This window comes from Mastigoproctus giganteus, chromosome 13, assembly GCF_048544385.1.
Source record: "Mastigoproctus giganteus isolate SK-2022 chromosome 13, ASM4854438v1, whole genome shotgun sequence".
Classification (NCBI taxonomy): domain Eukaryota; kingdom Metazoa; phylum Arthropoda; class Arachnida; order Uropygi; family Thelyphonidae; genus Mastigoproctus; species Mastigoproctus giganteus.
Genome location: NC_143587.1, coordinates 153,448,955 through 153,474,624, shown reverse-complemented (window position 1 = coordinate 153,474,624; position 25,670 = coordinate 153,448,955). Strand labels below are relative to the sequence as shown.

The 25,670-nt window shown below is 36.9% G+C and overlaps 1 protein-coding gene across 1 annotated transcript in view; it reads left to right on the top strand.

Moving 5' to 3' along the window:
- Kpc1 (Kip1 ubiquitination-promoting complex subunit 1) overlaps positions 1-25,670 on the top strand; it is a 534,039-nt gene that overhangs the window by 103,564 nt on the left and 404,805 nt on the right. The window contains exons 5-6 of the mRNA XM_090388154.1: positions 2,210-2,264; positions 9,592-9,677. Coding sequence (XP_090244280.1) covers positions 2,210-2,264; positions 9,592-9,677 — 141 coding nt within the window. The remainder of the gene's footprint in view (positions 1-2,209; positions 2,265-9,591; positions 9,678-25,670) is intronic.

Sequence of the window (25,670 nt, the reverse complement as noted above, 5' to 3'; positions counted from 1 at the left end):
GACAACGGTAGCGAAATGAATGAGCAAGCGTTCGAAAATACAAGACGGCATCACCATTCCTTTCGATTACATTCCTTTTCCTCCCTCTTTCCGACTCGTGCAGCCTATATCGGCTTCGTGTCAAGACGACACCTCTAGAAGCGCTGCGGTGACTTATTTTACACTTTTCTGTCGAGTTCTGATTGGCTATAAAAATAAGATAATTTTTAGTACATCACATGATAAAGGAGGTGAGAAGTGTAGAAGATTATAATTTTTAAGTCAGGCCAGAGGTACAAACATCCTTTACAGAATTAATTATGAATTTTAGATTCTCTTTAGTAAAAAAAAACATTTAAAAAATCCAATCCAATATAAGAACTTTACAATGGAGGGACTACAGTCAGGAATAAACTGAGAAACAGGAGATTCATCTTGAATTACCATATCCGTCCATCTTAATAAGTCACAGGACTCTGTAACCAGAACCTGGGAAAATGAAATCTAATAAATCTAATAACACCTGGGATTTAATGAGGACAAAATCTTTCTTTTCTTTGAGAAATATTGAGTTTCATAATTGGAATCAAATTTAACAATTGAAAATCTGTGGAGGGAAGATTGCTTATGCTTAAAGAGAAATTTCAAATTCCACCATGGTTTGCTCTGTGAAAATATGATACACTTGCAAGACATCACCTCCCTTGAAATGTTACCATTGTCACCTTTCTTTTGCAATATTTGTCTCACTGATAAAGCCAGATTGAAGCCACAGATATATTTGACTGAATGTAATCATGGCTTCCAAGAAAAATCCTTAAACATTTATGTGGGGAATTTGCATCCTACAATGTATAGTTCTCACAATTAGATCCCACAAAATACCCGAATTGGGTTCTTGGCGAAGACCCTTATAGCTTCTCAAAACATAGTGGAATAAATAGCAGTCATCTGATTGATTCAGAAATTGAATATGTTTTGTACATTTCTTATATCTGTTTCTCTAGTTCACATAATGAGGCAATCACTTATTTGCCCATTCAATTCCTAAACAGAGTTCTATCACACTCTGCAGTTGTTTAGTTTGTAATATGCCTCATTTCACACCATACAGACTTAGTGCTCATCTGGATTTCATCAAAAGATTGAGAATAATTTTTCTAATTCTTTCTTAAATTTATTCACACTGCCTACTTAACACCAGATAGTAGTTTGTTCCAATAATCTTTCTGACTGAAAGTGAATTTTCACACATCTGTCCTGAAGCCATCCTTTTTTTCAAATTAAGTTTCTCCATCAAGAAAGAGAATAACATTTTTAAGCTTACTCAATCCATTTAAAGCCTTAACCACTTCAATCAAGTCACCTCACAAGTGTTGGTTTCCAAGTTCTGCAATCTGTAGAACTGAAGCCTTGTGGTAAAAGTACCCCTTTGTGTTACTAATCTGGTTGCTGTTCTCTGCACCTGTTTCAAGACAACCAAATCTTCATTTAAATGAGGTTTCCAGACCTGTATGCAGTTCTCAAGATGCAGCCTACTCATTCCACAGCACAGTTGTGCAGGAAGCACTTCCAGTTGGTTGGGCTGATAGGTCTTGTCCTTCAGTTGTGGTAGCCATACCGGAGACAGTTCTACTTCCTCCACTGTCATCTGCAGGAGATTGTTTCTGACTTCAAACTGATTCCTCTGCCTAAGGCCTGAATGCAAGTAACTTTATCCTGCACCACACTTGATGCAGTGTATTCAATATTTCTCCTGCTTATCTTCATACAGCTATAGAGGTGGACCTGTTTAACTTTGGCTTTTGCATCCAGTGGTGGGTGATAGTTATTGGGAACAACACCAGATGCCACAACTCTCTGCCTCAGCCATCACTTTGTCTTCTGGGGAGGTAGGTCCAATGAAGAGACTTTCATGGTTATTTTTATTTTTTTATTTATTTATTTTTTTTTTGGCACAGGATTCAAACTCTGGTTCATGATATTGATGGTCTGGTGTCATAACCACTGGGCTAATCATGTCCCAGATGTGCTTATCTCTTATGTGACATCACATAAGAGATAAGCATCACATCACATTTGAAGGTTATGTGATAACTGACATCACATCACATAACCTTCCTGTTACTCAGATGTTTCTTTATAGGAACAAACAAAATATTTTAATTTCACATTTTTTTTTGTTATTATTATTATTCTCATTCTTAGATGCAAATATTTTTTTTTCTAGCTTTCTAGCCAGAGCAATTTCAGCTCCATTCGTGCCAACTGTTGTGTTTACAAAGGTATTTTCAATTTATTTTATTTATCTTTAGACAACATTTTATTGTAAATTCTGAAAAGATTGTTTTTCTCTAAAAAAATTCATAATTTTCTGAAATAATAAAGAAGGAAAGAGAAAACTGTAGATAGTGCAGAATGTGCTTCAGTTACACTGTCTACTTTGTAATAATCTACGATTAAGAAATTAGTCCATTTATACACCAAGTAGCCAGTTTATTTGGTGCACTTCTGTCATCCAAGGAGAATGCTCCATCAGAGACTGTTATACTTCCATGCCAGGCTATATCATGACTTAGTGGCAGAATGAGCCAACAGCACAAATATGATACTTATTTCTGATTTTTATAATAGTTTTCTCTAAACAACCCCCCCCTGCACCCGTAGTGCATGGAAATGTCCCTTGAGGACTTGTGATCTTCACTAGTATGCACACACACATGCTGATGTAGTAGTGTTACTGAAAAAAAAAAAAAATTTTTATTTAATATTTTGGTGTTATTATTTTAATATAAGGTGATGGTGAGACTATGTTTAATTTAACCCTTGCACCAAAATATGCAATTTCTTGGCCAGCAAAATTTATGAACCTTCATATAATTTATAAATTTTATTTAAATTTTAAAATTTGATGTTAGTGTATCTCCTTTAAGTATCATCATTTACCATCATTTTTATATTTTAACAGAGTGAACCTGTAAAAGCTGACAACACTTAGAAATCTCAGAAGAAAAAACTTTTGAGGGTTGCCAGTTATCTGGTCCAGCCATCAGAAAACATCTACCCATTGGCAATCTCCTGTGGTTGGAGACATCTTGTTAATATGTGAGGCAGAAAGAATAGAAAAAGAATCCTGCACTCTATAACAGATATGCTAAAAGTCAGGTGGCAGTGCAGTACACAGTGGTATATGAAAATGCACAGTGCATTAGACCATCATGGATGGGATAACCTCACCAGATTCCACTCTTATCAACTAAAAACAAGCAATTACAAGTACGGCAGATACAGGAACACCAATATTGGGTATTTAAGGAGTGGCAAAAAGTTGCTTGATCTGACATTCTTCTTCCAGTTGTTCCATGTTGATAGCACAACCAAGTTATGCAACAGCAACATGAATTGGTGGACCCATCACACCAGGTGTCAATGCTGAAGACTGGTAGTGCAATGTGGGGAGTTCGTATTTGTAGAAAACGTTGTCATTTGATATTAGTGAATAAATGTCTAAATCTCTTTGGTCCTTGAGGCTGTCACAGACATTTTCTCAGGTATGTTAAGGCTTGCTACCTGGGAGTCTATTTTCTCAGGTATGTCAAGACTTGCTACCCTCATGCACCAGTCCTGAAATACAGTACCAACTATACTGGAGGTGCCAACCAAGGGGGTGACTCTCATCAACCGATGCAATACCACTACTTTGCTTATTGGAGGCTTAAAGTGGTGGAACCCATGTTTAGTCTCCAGAGAAAATGCTCTGGCACCCTTCTCCTATCTCTTCCATCATGCAGTATGATTGATGTCTTTGGAAGGTATGATGGATATCCTGGTGAGATCCAATCATCCTTACATTTTGAGGGTATTCTTGTCTACTGTGGAAGCACAGTACTAAAATTATAATTAATGTACAAGGTACGCTTAAAGTCAGTCACTGTGCACCTCTATTAAAAAATGCGAAAAAATATTTATTGTACAAACTTTTACAAATGGTGTTCAAAATGGTGCTTGTGTATACATGGTCAGGCATCCATAGGCTTTTGTATATTTGTGAAGATACACATCTAGCCTGCCTTACCTGTATTGGTAATTAAATTCATAACAGCTTCTTACCGCTCTTTAAGGTTGTAGAGAGAGAAACTCCGTAAACATTAGTTTTTATTCTTCTCAAATAAAAAAATTCCAGAGGTGAACTTTAGAGAACAGATCTGGGATAGATGTTCTTTACAATGACTCTTGTTTCCAGATACATCCTGGAATAATTGCATAGGGCGATTAGTATGCATATTTTGGCATATTTTGTTGGAAATGCGCACGCGTGCACACACACACACACACACACACACACACACACACACACACACACACACACACACACACACACTGTTAATTTCATCATCATTCACTTGTCTGAATGAAGAGGTAAAACATGGAGTCTCAATAGATTTGGACATTTATTTTGTCTCAAATATAGTAGCAGTTATTATTATTTGCATACATGATGTGGTGCATGCCTGCAGACACGTACACCAATTTTTAGATCATGAAATAGAATCTATACATTCACACAAATTTTCTTTTTCATGAAACCCCAAACAAGAAAGGTATTAGAACTTATAGTACTCAGTACCGTATATGGATTGAAGACTGAGAAGACAAAAGATACTTGATAACTTGTTGTAAGCTTGATTTTCTGTAAATTGTAAGTTTTGTGAAATACACGAGAAAGAAGTTTGTTCCACATAAACTGAAGTAGATGGGATAAATGAGGAAGAGGAAAAGTTGGTTCTATGAGTTTGAAGTTGGGCAGTGAATGGATGCAGACTGCTTGTGGCACATGTTCAGACTGGTGTTTTTTTTTTTTTTTTTTTTTATGTAAACCCCAAACACGAGAGGTGTTAGAACCTATAGTACTTAGTACCGTGCTTGGATTGGAGGTTGATGACGAAAGAAGATATTTGTTGACATTTGACTTGAACTTCTGTAGACTGTAATTTTCAGGAAATACGTATGAAGGAAGGTTGTTCCAGAAAACGGCAGTTGAATGAATAAACGAGGAAGATGAAAAGTTGGTTCTGTGAGTTTGAAGTTGAACAGGTTTGGAAGAGAGTGGAGGAATTGCAGGGGCCAGTGGCCATTGTTCAGAAGAACAATGCCTGTGGAAGTATCTCTAGAATAGGCGACCTGAAGCTAAGTGAGTGCATGTGTATTGAGAGAGAGAGAGAATTGAGATTTTGTAAGAGATGGGCCATTAATTATCCTGACTGCTCTCTGTTGGATGGAATTAAGAAGATTTAGAGAGGTTTGGGGGTGGAGAACCACCCCTACTGTGGAACAATATTCCATGGTAGGGTAGATTAGAGATGATGCAGTAGACTTTTTTTTTTTTTTTGTGAGAAATAAGACAGGACTAAGTTTTAAAAGGATTGAAGTGATCATATGTGGGTATTTTTGCTTAAGATAGCTGGATAAATAAAACCATGCTTTGCCATTGAAGAAAGTAACATTTAAATTATTTCTGTTTTCAGTAATAAAGTGTTTCAAATGAAATTTAGTTCATGAGAGAGAGAGAGAGAGAGAGAGAGAGAGAGAGAGAGAGAGACCAACTTTACTGCATATTTAAAGATTTGTGTTAAAAAACACACCATTCATGGCCAAATGACCAATAGTTCATGGTCTGGTAAAATGAATAATAGCAGAGAAACTGAAGAAAAACATTAAAAATAATAAATTTAAGAGAAAATTAGGCTGATTATGACTTCACTTAGTTCTAAATACTCTATGTAATAGGATGCAAGTGTAGAAATCTGTACATTTAAATTAAAATTAACTGTGTTGTTTAAAATATCAGAGTTAATGAGAAATCATTAATAAAGTTCTTTTTAAATTTTTCCACATAAAATAACTATACTCTATGAACAGTTTTTTTAATAATTGCTAACTGTATTTTGGCATGCTTTCACATAGTAATGATAGCCTTGTGTTAAGAACAGTGGACCCCCGCTTTACGATATTAATCCGTTCCAGAGACAATAAAACTATGGAGATCTGTTGTGAAATATACCATACTGACATAGAAGCTGATGCTGCGATCGTTGGTGATATATAAAACTTTGCAATGTTGATCCGTGAAGACGCTGATCCATTTAAAGATTTCCACAAACACCCAGACAGTGAAATGAATACCAATCTTTGACTAGCAACTCTAAATCAGCTTGGTGCAATAGCAAAGAAATGAGAAAATTTAATGCCAAACGATCAGTTTTGGAATTTAATGCAAAAAGCTAATTTAAAACAGGAAGGAATTCTATGCATGTCATTTAAGCTTTACTTCAACCTAATAGTCAGACTTTCCAAATATTCCTTACTGGCCATGCTGACTGTGGCCAGATGTTTGTGATTCGATTATTGATGGAAGTTTATAATCATTTTGATAGCACCGATAATTTCTGTAATGCTTATGTAACTTGCGCTTCTACTGGAAAAGCTGCTGTAGCTATTAATGGTACTACCGTGCACACTGCATTGAAAATTTCAATATCAAAGAATTTACCTCTGTCTTATGGAGTTGCTCAACAATATCGTACTCTTTTCAAATATGTACGTATTTAAATTATTGACGAAGTTAGTATGATTGGAGCTGAACTTTTATCTCAGATAAATGTTCGCCTGCAACAAATTACAGGCTGTGTAGATCATAATTTTGGTGGATTAGACATTTTTTTGATTGGCGATTTGCAACAGCTGTCCCCTTACTAGCAACACATATTTATCAACAGATTAAGCAACACATCGCAGGCCCCAGTCTTTGGCTTGGATTACAATATTATTAACTCAATGAAGTGATGAGACAGTCAAATTCAGAATTCTCGAGAGTGTCAACTCTTGAGAATTCTGAATTGTTGAATAAAATTGGAAACAGTATTCAGTTAACCGATGGTGAACAGAAACTTATTGAGTCGAGATTTGTAAGCAAAGAAGCAGCAGACAATTTGTGTTCTGATGGTGTTTGTTTATATTTGAAAAATAAATCTGTGAATGATTATAACAATTCTGTGTTAAATTCGTCTTCGGATACCGTTATGTCGATTGCTCAAGACATATTTTTGGGGTGCAGAGATGCAGAATGTGAGGCTCACGTGCCTCACAAAAACTTCATAAAATGACAGTCTCAGACACTCGTGGATTACCATATGAAACTTCCTTTATTTATTGGCAAACCATACTTGATAACCACTAATATTGACGTGTCCGATGGTTTGGCTAACGGAGCTTCAGGAAAATTGGTATGTATTGAATATGGCGAAGGGACTAATTGTATTAAACTACAACAACTAGTTTATGTATGTACCGATATCAATGATCTTTATATTATTGCTACAAATGGAAAAAAGAAATTATCATGGTAACCGAGAAACACTACATCCACTCTTGCACTTCAAGCCGAAATGTATAATCCTCTACTTACCTTGCAAGATACTTTATACGAGTTCATCAGTAAATGGCAAAATCTTTCCATTCTAATGTTAAATTGTCAAAGTTTACATGCTCACAGTGACGATCTCACTGATACACTCACCCAATAATCCAATTTACCTCTACTTTCTGAAAGTAGCTAAATAACAAAGAAGTAAGCATACCTAACTTCGATGGTGTGTTCAATTCAAACGAGAAGATCAATAAGCTGGCGGTATAGCAATTTATTATAAAAGAGAAATCGTACTCATGTTGTTACTTGTCATTTGGAAGTGATTTATCAACAAACTGTTGGAAAATCCGTGAGTGTTGGAAATACTTGTCAGCTGGATGCCTTCTTCCTTATGGTCAAATGATATTGTCAGTAGTCGTTTACATTTCACCTAACCAAAAGATCGAACACATTATTGAATTCATCCATTTTGTTTTACTTTGTTATACGATTGAAGGAGCAGCACTGCTATAACAATTTTCACACAAAAAATGCGACCGAATACCAATGATACTTTGTGGAGATTTCAACTTTAATTTTACAGATACTCAATCCAAACCTTTGACTGATTTCTTAGAGAATAAATTTGGACTAATGTTAAATACTTCTAGATCTGTATCGACTGCTAATCATGGAACTATAATTGATACTGTGTTTCAAAGACATTTGCACTTTTTACAATCTCAAGTGTACGTATTTTAGCCATCACAAACCCATTGTAAGTAAATTACCTATTGAACATGTATTGCAACTTCAAATTCATGAAACTGTCAAAAAAAAAATAAATGCTTTAAAATGTTAAACATGTTCAGATTCTTTTCATACTAAACCCCAAGCCAAGCCAAGCCCTACATTTGCTACACTCTGCTTATTTTACCATCTCCGGTCTGATTCTACAGTAAGTTGTCAAATAAACCTGACTTTATTTTTTCATCGTAAGTTTGCTTTGTTTAAATTTCAAACTGGGCATTTTGCCTTCTTTCATACTTTCACTCTTTTTCCTTTAACAGAATTTATCGGTTTTATTTTAGCATTTTACTTTTATTTATTTATTTTATTTTTGAATTATATTCTTTTTATTCCTTACTTTTTGGTCTCTGTCGGGTTGGCTATATGTATACGTTTTGTACGTACATCTTAACAGAAACAGAGACCTTGCCTATTGCTGTGGCTCCTACGGTTTTGGCTGCCGATCCTATGAAGATGTAGTTCTAGGACCTACAGCATTAGGTACCATTTTTATTATTTTTATGTTATTTTTAAGTTAATCTTAATTTCATTTAATTTCAGGTAATCTGCTTTTACTTTGCAGGCATTCTCAATTTATTCCATTGTAATTACACTTGAGAGGTCAGCAACCCTACTCAATATACTGATCAAATATATTTGTCTTATTTCATCATGGTTGCTGGGTATTTTTGCTATAACTAGTAGAATTCTGAATCCATAATCTAATTAAATATATTAATAATTTTTTTGTTCTTTTTTTAGACATTTAGTTTTATCAATACATCCTATTATTTTTATTTATATTATATATATATATATATAAGTTTGTAGTAGAGAAAGACAACGCACCAATGTTACAGTACTTGTAATTATGGAGAACAAAGGGCTAACGGAACAGAAATCGTCATCACAGTAAACAAAGAAGGGAGCTAAGATAAAAAGAAGTAATAAGAATTCCTTAATGCTGTTCATCCTGTGACATCAGCACCTTCATCCGGGGCCAGCTGCCGAAATCAAAGGAGGAAACGGCAATAAGTAGGTAAATGCTGTTCATCCTGAGGTCACAGGATGAACATCATTAAGTAATTCTTATTACATCTTTTTATCTTAGTTCCATTCTTTGTTCACCGTGATGACAATTTCTGTTCTGTTAGCCCTTTGTTCTACATAATTACGAGTACTGTGACGTTAGTGCATTGCCTTTCTCTACTACAAACTTATGTAGCCGTTATGGTCATTGGGTACTTTCTGCACATAAGCAGTGTCCCAGGTCCATAAACCATTATTAATAATATTTTAAACCATTGCTTTCTTATAAAAAAAATATATATATATATATATATATATATATATATATATATGGAAAATTGGAGTTTTTCCAAAGTACATTAATGATGTTCATTTATGAATGTTTTCAGGAAAATGGCATTATGAGTTAATGCTAGGCTCTAAAGGTGTTATGCAGTTAGGATGGGCAACTATTAATTGTAAATTTTCCCAAGAGGTCAGCATATTAAATTTTTTCTTTTGTATTGTTATCAGTTGCATTGTTATTCTTTTGCATTGTAATCAGAACTATTCTTAAGACTTAATTTCTCATAATAGTTAATGGATGGTTATAGATGTGTAATCCTCATAACTGTGGAAACCAGCATTACAATACCTTAAAGACCTTTTAGCAGATGAAAACTTTAAAATCGATATTTTAATTTTCTCACAGAAAATAAACCTCTACCACACTCTAATTTTACAGCCTACAAATAGAATTCTGTGCGAGCAAAAAAAATGGAAGAAATTAGTTTGCCTTTTTTAAAATTCCTGAATCCTTTATGAATCTTAAGCCTGGCACAATATGGCCATAGTAGTTGATGTGCTATAAAAACTTAGAACAACGCCCAACCAACCAACCAACTAACTAACCAACCAATCAACCAACCAACCAGAGATAGGCTCTCAGAAAGAAGTGATTTTTAGAACCATATGAAGACATAAGAGAGAAAATGGAAGTAAAAAAGAATATTATTGCTACTATCGTAGAAAAGCATTTAACATGGTATGGACACTTAAAACAGATGCAAGAAACCAGATATCCAAAGGCTATCTTGGAATAGATACTTCCAGGAAGAAGGAGAAGAAGAAGACCTAGGAGGATGGATGGAGTATGGGAGTGCATGACAGCCCGAGGTTTAGCTGCTTTTGTAGGGATTTTTTCCCACACATTGTAGCAGAAAAAAATCTCTACCAAAAATTAACTTGTAGGCTGAGGAAACCCATTGTAAATGGAAACACTCCTCTTGAAGAAGATGAAAGTATACAAGGCTTGCTGAGAGTATCTTATCTCCCTCGTGGCACATGCTTTTGAATTTTTTGTGAATTTTTGAATTTTTTGAATTTGTGAATTATAATGCCAAAAGATAAATGATTGAGTGCAGATTAAAATATGATGTAAAAATATATAAAATATATTTAAATTTATATCCACTCATTTTTTGACATTTTAGTTAACAAATCCAAAGCATATGTTGCTGAGGTCATTTCAGCAAGCTATATTACTTTCATATGATTCTAAAAATCATTTCTTTCTATTTCAGTGCAGAGCTGCATTATATGAGTATATTCCAGGAACAATTTATTAGTTTTATTTGCCATAAATCTCCTACAATATTTATATATTTTTCTAATATATAGTCATTACCTCTTTAAGTTCTGTGGTCTGTCATGGCATTCTGAATTTCGTGCTTTAGTAGGTCTCAAAAGGTATATAGTTTCCTAATCAACAACTTCTCTCACATAGCTTACACTTAAATTTTTTTTATTCCTCATGTAAACCTTGTTAACATCAGGAATGCCATTTGAATTTGTGTGAAAAGGTTTATATATTTTTTGAGTTAACATATGATTGGGCATCCACTAACAATGAATGAGGCTCTACATATCCTTTGAAACCTACTAAATCAAGCATTCATGGAAGAGGCCTCTAAGAAGCGTACATCCCAGAAAGAACCAACCTCCATCTTTCAACAAAAAAGCAAAAGGCAAAACAAGGTTTCAATATGTGGATGGTAAATAGAATGAAGAGATTCATGAGACTATGCATAAACCAAAAGTGTGGAACCTTCATGAATGAAAATATGTTCAACTAGTGGGTTAAAATGATGTGTGTGAAATCTTGAACTTAAGTATCATCCTTCAATTCCTCATTCCTGCTGTCCTGTGTTGAAACCACATGCAGAGGAGATAATTTTCAGTAAGGATGACTTAATAAGAGTAATTAGCAAATTGCCTAATAAATCTATTAGCAAGAATGGATGGATTCTCTCTCTCTCTCTCTCTCTCTCTCTCTCTCTCTCTCTCTCTCTCTCTCTCTCTCTCTCTGTCCCCCCTGTCTCTTTTTTGTCTCTCGCTCTCTCTCTCTCTATATCTTTCTATCTATCTATCTATATATCTAATTTAGTAGTAATGTTTTTGGAATAAGAACAACCAATTAATTATATTAACATAGTTTATTAAGCATAAATTTATTATTCAAGTATACAGGGTGATTCACTACCAGTGCGACAAACTTGCAGGAGGTGTAGGGGGGCACAAAGACGAATCGGAATCACATAGCATTGCAGGGTCCGAAATGCCTTTGTCATGCGGTAGAGGACGTTGAACGGGAGGTCGCGTGAACAGCGATCCCGCTGGAAGTCAGCATTTGCGAACCGGTTCCCGAGGCAGTAGGATGGATGAGTATTCAAACGTTGAACTGGCCGACATGCACCTCGCGTATGCAGCTGCAGACTGTAACGGGCACGCCACTCTGCGCTTGTACCAGGAACGTTTCCTGCACAGGCGTGCTCCTCATCATATGATTTTCGCACACGTGCGAAAATCGTATGATGAGGAGCACGGTTGTTTCTCGTGAAACAACCATGAAATAACCACGGTTGTTTCGTGGTTGTTTCACGAGAGGTACCATGAATCAAGAGCGAACGACGAGGATGCCAGACAATGAGGAGAATGTCCTACGTCTTGCAGAAGGCAATCCGAGTAAGAGTACTCGAGCGATAGGCCAACGATTGGGTATTTCCCAATCCACTGTATGGAGGATACTGTCAACAAACCAAATGAGTTCACACCATCTGCAATGCGTCCAATCATTGGAGCCTGTGGATTATCCACTCTGGAGGACTTTTGCTACTTGGTTTCTTCAACAGGAACGGTTCGCAAATGCTGACTTCCAGCAGGATTGCTGTTCACGCCACCTCCCGTTCAACATCCTCTACCGCATGATGAAGGCATTTCGGACCCTGAAATGCTATGTGATTCCGATTCGTCTTTGTGCCCCCTACACCTGCAAGTTTGTCACACTGGTAGTGAATCACCCTGTATAAACCAATATTATATAGTTAATTGTCAATTCATTTTCTAATACCTTATTATTTATTCACCATTTGGCATCTCTCATATTTTGGAAATAATTTCGCAACTGTGATGGCATGTTGCATTACTAGGTACCTACCCACCCACGGATCACGAAGCCAACTAGCTTTGAAACGATCGTCTGGGTGGTGGTATCCACTGAAAATAAATAACAGTAGTCTCTACTAGATAAGCGTTATTTATTCAAAGTAGTGCAATGCCAGCTATCTCATTGTGAAGGCAGCCACAATATGAGATACAATTAAAACGATGCCTTTACACTACATACGTAGTTCAAATTTATGGGTAAACTATGGTGCATTTACATCAATATTATATAGTTAATTACCAAAACCCACATGAAATTATGCCTTGTGCATTTCGTTTTCTAATAAAAAAAAAAGTAAAAAATAAGTAAAAATAATTTCTTAATGTTTTTGTAGGATATTCCAAATTTTTGTTAAGTTCTCATCCAACACACTGTGCCAACTTCTTTTCTTACTGTTTGTATTGGTTGCTGAATGACATTTCCAAAGCAGCCACGAATAAGCATATTTTGCTGAATCGAAGCATGTCAGTGGTGTGCCTACAATTTTAAGAAATAGTAGTGAAGAAATTATTTTTGTCATCAGTGAAGCTCTGGTTTGACTGACGATCAGATTCATTTGTGAAAATCATTAACCCCATATATTAACTCCAGGGGCTCACATTTGCTGAGTATGTGCTTGGCACACCCAGAATCCTGAGCCGGATGTCAACATTCTTCTCTTTTTTGGTGATTCCTTTTTACTTCTCTCTCTCTCTCTCTCTCTCTCTCTCTCTCTCTCTCTCTCTCTCTCTCTCTCTCTCAGGGTAACTCGGGAATGTTTTTTGGCTGGTGCAGCATAAGCCTCAGGCTTCCTTGTACCATAGGGCTAATAATAATAATAATATTCACTCGATGAAATTGGTATTGTGCTCAGAGCGTTCATCAAATGCTTTCATTTTTCCGAAACCGTCTTTTCAATTAGGAAGTCCCGAAATCCATGAATTGTATCTCTTTCATTTTATTGTATCTCTGTAAACTAATTGACAATTTCTAATTTCATTTTCTCCAAATGCCAACATTTCATATTTAGAAGGTTTAATATCTTCATAGTCCTCATTTTCCTTCTCTTGTCATTGATATTGTCACTAGTTCTTAGAACTAGTTAAATTTTAATTTTTTTTTTTTTTTTTTTTTGAAACTGTACAAAACTTCAGTGTTATTCGGATATTCAGGATGACCATGTAAACAGAGATAGAGAAAATTTATGGAAAAATGTGGATAACTCACTTCTGAAAAACAACAGATGATTATTTGTCGGGGTAAAAGAAAATCACTCTCTCCTAATTCTGAGACGCTTACAGTTGATTACTGTAAGGGACGCTTAACTGTAAGGGACGCTTACAGTTGATTCACAGTGGTGTTGAACGTACGGCCCGTGTGGAAAGTGAACCAAAACATTTAAAATTTTGTTATCAAAAAAATTTTCTCATTAAATGTTTTGTTCAATAAATGTAATTGTGTATTGTACTTAATAAAATTTTTGAATATTTTCAATTTTACTTTTACATGTAACAAGATATGGAAAATGTAATGCACTATTTTTTCTCGAATCACTCAGTGCGGCTGGCAAAAGAAATCTAACTTTGAAAATTTTTGAATATGGCCCCTGAACTGTAAAAAGTTGGACACCACTGCAGTAGAAGGTTGACCACAGTGCATTGTCAGCATCAGGAATACCCCTTGATCTGCCCACTGTTGACCAGCAAGACTTCTCCATATGTGGGACAGGTGGGTGGATAGGTATTAAGAGTACCACAAAGTTGTAGAATGGTAATCCCATTAGCTCTCTTAATTTAATTCATGCAGCAGCACTAATTGCCTGAATGCCAGAAATGCGAACTGTGCTTACCGAGTTAGGTCTGTCCTAATCTGTTTGTTACATGAAAATTTTCTTCATTCAGTGGAAACTATTTTAAATGTAACTTCCAAAGAGAATTAAAAAAAAAATTGCTATAAAAGGAGTTCGTTAAACACAGGTCCGACTGAATAATTTAGAATTATAAAAATGGTTATAAAGTTTTATGTAGAAAATATCTTAACAATAGACAGTGAAAAATTCAAATTTAGTTAAATAACTTTAAGCTTATTTGAATAGTAGGTAAACAAATGCAAAGTACTGCATATTGGTAGAAGTAACCCCAGAGAAATGTACCAACTGTGTGGTACTACCCTTAAGGTGGTAGAAAATGAAAAATACCTGGGAGTAATTGTGCAGTCAGATATGAAGTTTTCTGAGCAATGCAGACAGGCTGCCAGGGCAGGTCATGGGGTTTTGTCAGTGATATATACAGGAATTTTGTTAGCAGGGAAAAGGAGGTGATTGTCCCTCTGTATAAGGCAATGGTCAGGCCATGCGTTGAGGTCTGGAGGTCTGCATACAGGTCTGGAGACCGCATTTTAGGAAGGATGTAGATTTCCAGAGAAGGGCAACAAGATCGATGAGGGGAAATGAAGGGATCCTCTTACCAAGAGAGGCTTGAGTTCTGAAAATTGCAGCGGCTGGAGACTAGGCACCTGCGAAGTGATCTGATTGATGTGTATAAGGCCTTGAATGGGTTGGATTCTGAATTCTGATGGGATTCTTCCACTTGTTCAGATTACGAACCTAAAGGGGCCTAAATTCAAATTGAGGAAAGACAGATGTAGAATAGATGTGTGGAAATTTGCCTTTAGCCAGCGGATGGTTAATTGCTGTAACAAACTTCCATCTGTCGTTGTGGAGGTTGATAGGTTAAATAAATTTGAGGAACAGGACAAACATTTAGAGGAAATTATTTTGTAATTTTTTTTTTTTTGGATGATGCTGCATAAGCTCATACACTTGCTTTCTTGCATCACATGCCACTACTACTACTACATGGGAAAAAAATCTACGGAATATTACAAATTTTGAAGGTACTGCATCCACACGTCACTGTCAATAAAGGTGCCTGTGTGCCTTACCGTATGACAGCATGACAAAACAAATGGCACTCAGTCCCCAGCGGCTTTCACTCCCCCTCTTATGGCAGCGAGAGGATCAGAGTGGAAGCAGAGGGTGCTAAGAATCTCTGGGTACGACCAGGCTGCCATGCACGGAAACTGAACTTGGCCTGTTACAACATAAGATCACTCATCAGTGAAGACAGAATATTAGAACTGGAAAAGGAATTAGAAAATGTGAATTGAAATATAGTAGTAGTAGTAGTAGCAGTGGCATTTGATGCAAGAAAGCAAGTGTATGAGCTTATGCAGCATCAGCCAAAAAAAAAAAAAAAATCACACCATTCTCTCCAAATGCCTGTCCAGTTCCTCCTTAAATTTATTCAACCTATCAACTTCCACAACGACAGATGGAAGTTTGTTCCAGCAATTAACCACCCGCTGGCTAAAGGCAAATTTCCGCACATCTAATCTACATCTGTCTTTTCTTAATTTGAATTTATGCCTCCTTAGGTTTGTAATCTGAACAAGTGGAAGGATCCCATCAGAATTCAGTGTGCTCAACCCATTCAAGGCCTTATATACCTCAATCAGATCACCGTGTAGGTGCCTAGTCTCCAGCCACTGCAATTTGCAGAACTTAAGCCTCTCTTGGTAAGAGGATCCCTTCATTCCCCTCACTAATCTTGTTGCCCTTCTCTGTACACACTCAAGTAAATCTACATCCTTCCTAAAATGAGGCCTCCAGACCTGTACGCAGTACTCAAGGCGTGGCCCGACCATTGCCTTATACAGAGGGATAATCACCTCCTTTTCCCTGCTAGCAAAATTCCTATATATCATTGACAAAACCCCATGACCTGCTGCAAGCCTGTCTGCATTGCTCAGAAAACTTCATATCTGACTGCACAATTACTCCCAGGTCTATTTTTAATTTTCTACCACCCTAAGTGTAGTACCACACAGCTGGTACGTTTCTCTGGGGTTACTTCTATCCATAAGCATACTTTGCATTTGTCAAGGTTAAACTTCAGTTGCCACTTCTTAGCCCATCTGCCCAAATTATCTAGATCCTGTTGCAGTAGCACACTGCCATTACTGTCATTAACAACCCTGCCAACCTTTGTATCATCTGCAAACTTCGACATTAAGCCTGATATACCTTCATCAAGGTATATCAGGTATACGGAAACTCAACTTATCCTGTTATAACGTACGATCACTCATCGGTGAAGACAGGATATTAGAGCTGGAAAAGGAATTAGAAAATGTTAATTGGAATATCATCGGTTTGGCTGAAACAAGAAGAAGAAATGAATCACTTATAAGTATATCAAGTGGAAATCTGCTGTACACCAATGGAAACAGTGAAAGGAGTGAAGGTGGAGTTGGGTTTCTGGTCCATAAAGATTTTAAAAACGACATTTTGGAACTCAAAAGTACATCACCAAGGGTGTCAAGACTAATACTCAAGATTTCTAAGAGGTACAAGCTAAAGATTATAATGATTTATGCACCAACATCGAGCCATGATTATGAAGAGGTTGAAGAAATGTACACCGAAATTGAGAGTCTTCTAGATGAGCAGAAAACCCACTACACTATTATTATGGGGCGACTTCAATGCTAAGGTTGGAAAAAGGCAAAACAGCGCAGAAAGAGGAACTATAGGAAATTTTGGAATTGGTGAAAGAAATAAAAGAGGTGAAAGACTTGTGGAATTTGCAGAATCTCAACGACCGTCAGTAATGAACACTTTTTTCAAGAAAAGGGTGAACAGAAAGTGGACATGGAAGAGTCCAAATGGATTAACAACTAATGAAATCGACTTCATCCTCACTAACAGAAGATGTATTGTAAATGATGTTACCGTCCTGAATAAGGTAAATGTTGGAAGTGATCACAGAATGGTAAGATGTACACTTGATATAAATGTAGGAAAGGAAAGGAAAAAACTGACTCGAGTAAATAATACAAAGGTCTTTGAGATAACAGAGGAGGAGAAAAAGCAGTATGTACTGGAACCTAAGAACAAGTTTGAGCTTCTGCAGACTGCTCAGGACCAAGATATCGACGAGGAATATTACAACTTTCAGAATGATAAAGCCCAAGAAACCTATAGGGAAACAGAAATCCAAAGAAGAAAAAATTAGTCAAGAAACACTTGTCATGATGAACCGAAGGCGAAAAATGAAGAGCAAGATAAACACTGATAAGGAGAAAATTGAGTATACTGATTTATGCAAAGCCATTAGAAAGAGACTCAGAGAGGACATAAGAACGACAAATGATACTGAAACTGAGGAATAGCGATAGTGTACTTATAAACAGCAGAGAAGGCATAATTCAAATAGCAGAAGAATACTATAGAGAATTATACAAGGAGCAGGGGAATGATGCCAGCAGTGGGGGAAGATGGATTGCAAAGTAGCAACACATACGACATACCCGATATTCTTCCTGATGAGGTAGAACATGCATTGAAGAAAATGAAGAATCAGAAAGCCCCGGGGGAAGATGAAGTTACTGTAGAGTTGTTAAAATTGGGAGGAAGAGACATAACACAAAAACTGGCAAGGCTCTTCACAAAGTGCATTAGAAAAGGTGTGATGCCTAAGCAGTGGAATAATGCAATCATAGTTTTGCTGCATAAGAAAGGAGCTAAATCAGAAATTGGAAATTATAGACCAATTAGCTTGCTATCCCACATCTACAAGTTGTTCACAAGGGTCATTACTAACAGATTAGAAAGAATACTTGATGAGAATCAACCGAAAGAGCAAGCTGGCTTTAGGACAGGATTCTCAACTATGGATCACCTTCACGTAATATCACAGCTAATGGAGAAAGCAAATCAATATAAAACACCATTATGCCTGGCATTTGTGGATTATGAAAAGGCATTTGACTCCATACAGCATAAGATAATGTTTCGGGCACTGGAAAGACAAGGCATAGATACTCCATATATTATGATTTTGAAGAAAATATATGAGAGTTCTACCTCCTTTATTAGACTAGACAAAGACAGTAGGAAATTTAAAATCGAGAAAGGAGTTCGACAAGGAGACACAATATCTCCGAAGCTGTTTACTGCTGCCCTTGAGGAAGCTTTCAGAAGATTAGACTTGTCGCAGAAAGGAGTGAATGTGAACGGAGAGTACCTAAACCATTTACGATTTGCAGATGACATTGCCGTCATAAGCCACGATCCAAAGAATTAGAGGAAAATCTTAATCAGTTATGCAGAGTTAGTAAGGATTTTGGACTAAAGATGAATATGGCTAAAACAAAAGTAATGATGAACAAGTATGCCACAGAAAGGGATATAATGATTGAAGGAGCAGTAATTGAAAAGGTGGAGTCATATACTTATCTGGGACAAGTTATTAGCTGTAATAATGATAAATGGCTGGAAGTCAAGAGAAGAATAAATTTTGGATGGATAGCATTCAGGAAATATAGTCACATACTGAAGAGCAATATCCCAGTTTGTCTGAAACGTAAAATAATGAACCAATGACTTATGGAAGTGAAACTTGGGCACTCACCAAAAGAATGGAAGAGAAGCTGAGAACAACACAGAGAAGAATGGAACAAATTATATTGGGAATCAGGCTGTTAGATAAGAAGAGAAACACATGGATTAGGCAGCAAACTCAAGTAAAGGATATTCTTATCAAAACTAAAGAACTAAAATGGTCTTGGGCAGGACACATAGCTCGAAGACATGATGACAGATGGACTAAGAAAATAACAGAATGGTACCCAAGAGGAGCTAGAAGAAATCCTGGAAGACAAAGGCGGAGATGGATAGATGAAATTAATGAGTTTGTGGGTAGTAAATGGATGGCCAGTGCTCAAAACAGAAGGAACTGAAAGTTGCTGGAATGGCCTTCATCCTGCAGTGGATTGAAAATGGCTGATGATGATGCCTTACCATTGCATACTGTCCCAAACAAAGCACTGTATATACAGTTGATTCTGGTTATTTGGGACACATCTGGACTAGTGCATTTTGGCCCGATTAAGCGGCTGCCCCAATTATCCAAAGTTTCATGTAAAAAAAGTTAAAAATACAATGGACCCTCGCTTTACAATTCATTCACTGTACAATCGAATCACATTATGATGGAGTCACCATAGTAAAGTACCATTCACTATATGATGTAAGCTCCGGTCATTGTGATCACATTTATGAATTGAATTTTAATTCTATTAAACTGCGATTCTAATTAGTGAAAATACGAGGAATGTTATCCATAGGCTATAAAAGTAAAGATATATTAAACACAAATTTACCCTTTATTATCTTACCAATTAAAAAATTAAATGATACGTGAAAATCGGAAGAATATACTTGATAATCTAAATAATTAATATGTACTTTAATATGTGCATACTAACAAATTGACATTTCTGTTCACTGACATTTGTGGGTGGGGATTAAAATTTAAGACAGTAAAAAGATAGGAAATCAATAACAAAGAACACGGCACACACAAATTGTAAATAATATGATATGCACAAGTGAGAACAGAATAACAAATTACGAAGCTTTAAAAATGGGAATGAAGCGAAGATTCTGAAAATTAATTTTTTTATATGATTGAAGATTCCATTGAAGTGTAAACACATTTCACCGTAATAACCCACAGAATTCCAGCTGTCTGTATTATCACAAATTCAATAAAATCAAGTTTACTATTTGTTTATAATAGATTGCACTAATAGAAAAGGTGCCGCTGTAGCCAGGTGGGAAGGAGCAACAGTGCGTAGCACACGCTTCTTGATTAGACCGGGGTTTGAGCCCGTCACCACCAAATACGGAGGATGCAGAAAGGTCAGGGAATGACCACCGCATATTCCCGAAGCAATATGGCCTTAGTTGCTAATGCTCCAAAAAACAACAACAACTAATAGAAAAGTCCAATAAACAGGTGACTGCTAATTGTTTTTATTGTTTTATGGTTGCGATCTCTAGAAATCTGACCGAGCCACGTGGTATGGTCGGAGACAATCGTAGGGTAATTTCCAGTGCTGCGGTCTCCTGCCCCGATTAAATGGCATGTTGTCTCAATTAAGTGAAGTAAACCCCGGCTATTTTCTCGATTGGGTTCTGTTTTTAAACTTAAGATTTGTCCCAAATAAATGGCTGTCCTGATTAACCTGTGTCCCAAATAACCGTAATCTGCTGTGGGTATATATATATATATATATACACGAGGTGATTCATTACCAGTGTGACAAACTTGCAGGAGGTGTAGGGGCACAAAGACGAATCGGAATCACATAGCGTTGCAGGGTCCGAAATGCCTTCATCATGCGGTAGAGGATGTTGAACAGGAGGTCGTGTGAACAGCGATCCCGCTGGAAGTCAGCATTTGCAAACTGGTTCCCGAGGCTGTAGGATGGACGAGTATTCAAACGTTGAACTGGCCGACATGCACCTCGCGTATGGAGCTGCAGACTGTAACGGGCGCGCCGCTCTGCGCTTGTACCAGGAACATTTCCCACACAGGCGTGCTCCTCATCATACGATTTTCGCACGTGTGCACAGAAGGTTACGTGAGACTGGTTGTTTCACGAGAGGTACCATGAATCGAGAGCGAATGGCGAGGATGCCAGACAATGAGGAGAATGTCCTACGTCTTGCAGAAGGCAATCCAAGTATGAGTGATAGGCCAACGATTGGGTATTTCCCAATCCACTGTACGGAGGATACTGTCAACAAACCAAATGAGTTCATACCATCTGCAATGCCTCCAATCATTGGAGCCTGTGGATTATCCACTCCGGAGGACTTTTGCTACTTGGTTTCTTCAACTGAAACGGTTCGCAAATGCTGACTTCCAGTGGGATCGCTGTTCACGTGACCTCCCGTTCAATGTCCTCTACTGCATGACGAAGGCATTTCGGACCTTGCAATGCTATGTGATTCCGATTCGTCTTTGTGCCCCCTACACCTCCTGCAAGTTTGTCGCACTGGTAGTGAATCACCCTGTATATATATATATATATATATATATATATATACAGTCATTGAGGCCTGACTGTCTGCCTAGCAATTGGTGTGCTAGCAGTGGTCGGTTAGCCTACTGTTACATGTTAAATTTAAATTGCTAAAAGAATTATTACAAGACAATAGGTTAGTGGAAATAATAATAAGGTAAAGTTAGGAGAAATTTAATTTCTGAAATCCATATTTGGTGTTAACAGTAAACTGGGTTTGGGATGCAACGCCCAACAGGTATGCATTCGTATATACATTTGTATTATATTATAATACAAATACACATCACTCAGCCTACAGATGACAATCAAAATAAATTCCTTGGCACCATAAGAATAGTTATCACCACGGTGGGAGGATGTATATTGTTATCCCACTGTGCATAAGTTGGCTGTTATGCTGTAGTAAAGTTATACCAGTCCTTGCCCAGTGGATAACATAGAATAAAAAAAAATAATAAATAATTAAGTGTTATTAAATAAGTCCCTATATGCAGGCGCAGTATAACCGTAGTCGTTTTTGCGCCAATAAAATCAAAACCAAACCCTATATGCATTTACCCCCAATCTTAACATATTTTACATATGTAATTCTTAAATCTTAATATTAATACCAGCAAACAATAATTAATTAAAGTATAATTTTGTTTACTGAAAAACATGTTAAATTAGACCAGACCACGCACAACCATCTACGAAATCGGAATGATGAGCTGCCTTTAGACTTTATGTACCGACCACAGTCCAAAAAGGTTACAGGTAAATGTGTATCGTATTTTATATCGATGCATACCCATTGGGCTTTGGGTCCCAATCCCAGTTTACTGTTAACACCAAATAATTTGGATTTCAGAAATTAAAAATATACTTATAATCTGGTATACCTAAAACGAAAAACTTAATATGATAAAGATCTAGTAAAACTGTTATCGGGACTACAGAAACGGGTATGCATGAGACATTCTTTTAATATTGGCTATCTGTCTGCTCAAACCCCCTGAGGAAGTAGCGGAGAGATGACCATGTGAAAGAATGTGGTTTTGTTCCCTAATTTTTCCTCAATCTTTTTCCTTAAATTACCTTAATTTCTCCTAACTTTACATTATTATTATTTCCACTAACCTATTATTGTCTTGTAATAATTCTTTTAGCAATTTAAATTTAAATTCATCATGTAACAATATGGTTAACAGACCACTTCTAGCACACCAATTGCTAAGCAGACAGTCAGGCAGGCCTCAATAACTGAAATGCCTCCCACCCTAAATAAAAAACAAATCAAATAAAATTTATGCACAATATTATTGTGTGCATAATGTATAATTGTTAAACCATCAATAGCATTAACGCCACATTAACATGAAAGTTTATCCATCACAGTAATAGACTAAAATTAGTGGTTAAAATTATAAACACCCCCCCCCCCCGAGTGATCACTGAATTATGACCACCTACCTAATACTTCGTAGCTCATCTACCTCCTTTTGTCCTCAGCACAGCAGCTATCCGACATGGCATTGATTCAACAAGATGTTGGAAGCGTTCAGGAGGTGTGGGGAACCATGATGTGTGTAATGCAGTCAGCAATGCAGGTATGAAGGTAATTGTATCCAGATGTCTGATATGCCTTTCCATAGTGTCCCACAAGTGCTCTATGGGATTGATATCAGAAGGAGTTCGGAGGCCAATCAATATGCTGGAAGTCAGAACTGTATTCCTCAACCCATTCCTACAACAAGTGCCCGAGGGCTCGACGCATTGTCATCTTGGAAGACACCATCGCCATTTGGGAAAAATGGTAACGTAGCGTGATGTACAGTCAGCAAGCAGTTGAGAATAGCTTAGACCACTGATATGTTGTTCCACATGCACCAGGTTTCCAAGTTTCTGCCAGTGAAACATGTCCCACACCATACAACCACCTCCACAGGCCCTCACTTTTGATACCATGCATGATGGATCAAGAGCCTCATGTTGTTAACACCAAATCCGTACACGACCATCCATGGTGTGGAGTAAATAATGTGACTCTTCTGACCAGCACACCTTCTTCTAGTCTTCTAATGTCCAACTTTCTCTTTGCACTAGGCGAGTCTTTTACGCCGATGAACCTTGATTAAGAGATGATGCCGTAGGGGTCGTCTCCTGGTATAGCCCATACATGCGAGCGTGCAACGCATGGTCATGCCAGATATTGTTCCGGGTTGGCCCGTGTTGTATTGGGTAGTCAACTCTTGAACAGTGCTGTGCCTGTTTGCCTGTATGAGTCTTCAGACCTGGCGCTCACCTCTAACATCAACCTTTCGCTGACTTTTGCAGTTTTGCTGTCGGGTCATTGTTTGACCATTTTGATGCCAGTCCTGGTTTAACTACGGCGGCTCTCGAACACCCCACCAGTTTCAGCAGTTTGGGAAATTGAGTTTGGGAAAAAGCTCGTCGAGCACCCACAATCTGTCCTTTATCAAAACCCGATAAATCCTTCCATTTACACATTACCCTCGGAATTTTACTACCTACTGAACCATTAACACTTTATCTATGCTACGTGTGGGTCGACTAACTCCGCATTCTCGTACTCACGTAGTCAACAGGTCATATTCAGTTTTCATAGGGGTGGTCATAATTCAGTGATCATTCAGTGTATATATATATATATATATATAATAATAATATAACAGTAATTATAAGGATGACAGTGCACGTTCCACAGAAAGCCACAAGGAAAATGATAGAATAAAAAATAGAATCATTAGATAGTCTGGTTTATAACACCTTTTGCCATTTGCTTGCTTCTATTTTTTATTCTGTATTTTTCCTTGTGGCTTTCTATGTAAATTGCACTGCCATCTTTATATTTACTGTTATATTATTATATATATACATCTGCATTCTTTGCTACTGCTTTGCGTGCTTTGGTGCATTTGTCATATCAAATCTATTTTCATCTTTCCACTATTTCTCCTGGTTTTAACTCACTGGTTTTATATTTTATATATATACACATCTTCAAGCACCATCACTTTCACAAGTCTTGCATAACAATACACGCAAAGTGTGCACGGACTGTCTGAAGCTAACAACGCTGTATTAATTGAAAGTGCATTTAATTTGTGAATTTCTTTTTTTCCATATAGTTTGTATGGAAAAAAAAGAAATATTAATTGCCAGATTTCTATTGGTCCAATTTTATTGAAATTTTGAATGGTCTGACAAATATTTTTAAAAGCCCAAATATAAAATTGCATAAAAATCCATCCATCGGGAGCCCCTGTTATTTGCAGATGGACAGAAATGAAGATAATAGGCACATATGTATATTCATCTGCAAATGTGCCTAAAAATTGATTGGATTGCAAACAGCTGATATGTTGGTGGAAGTAAAATTCATATTATCAAATTATAAATTGGCGACTCCATATTGGAATTTTGTTATTGGGACTATTCAAGGAGTTTATCCTGGAAGCCACAAATGTAATCATTCCTGTGGAGACTGCAAAAAGTACAACATGAGACAGTTACAGACTGTGGAATAAAATAGGTGAAAGCTGATTGCAAGAAATTGCCATTAAGGAAAAGAATGGAGAGAAGGAATTCTATTCATTCATGAAGAGATGAATCAGGTAAACCTCTTAATTGATTGATGTGTGAGAAAAAGTCCAATGTAGTAGCAGATAAATTAACTGCTGGTACTTTGCAGTTGGAAGGCTGATTCATCACAGTTCGGGTGGGGACATTGACAACAAGTTAGACTGCTGTAAAAGAACTGATATAGCAATCTTGGACACATGTCTATTAGAAAAGCTACTGAGGAAAAGTAAGGTTTTTATTTTAAAAAGCTGCAAGAGTTCATTAATTCAGCCCATTAATGAGATCGTCATTAGATTTCAGGACTATCTCCTTCCATGGAGTCTCTGAAATCACACGATGTGCAACTATAGACTAGTGAATTTGACTTCATTGTTGGATAAGATCCTGGAGTTCTATGGAGAAAGATATGTACAGGACTATTTTGATGGAATTGGTGTCCTTAATGGATCACAGCATGGATTTTTGAAGGGGGGGGAAGTCTTG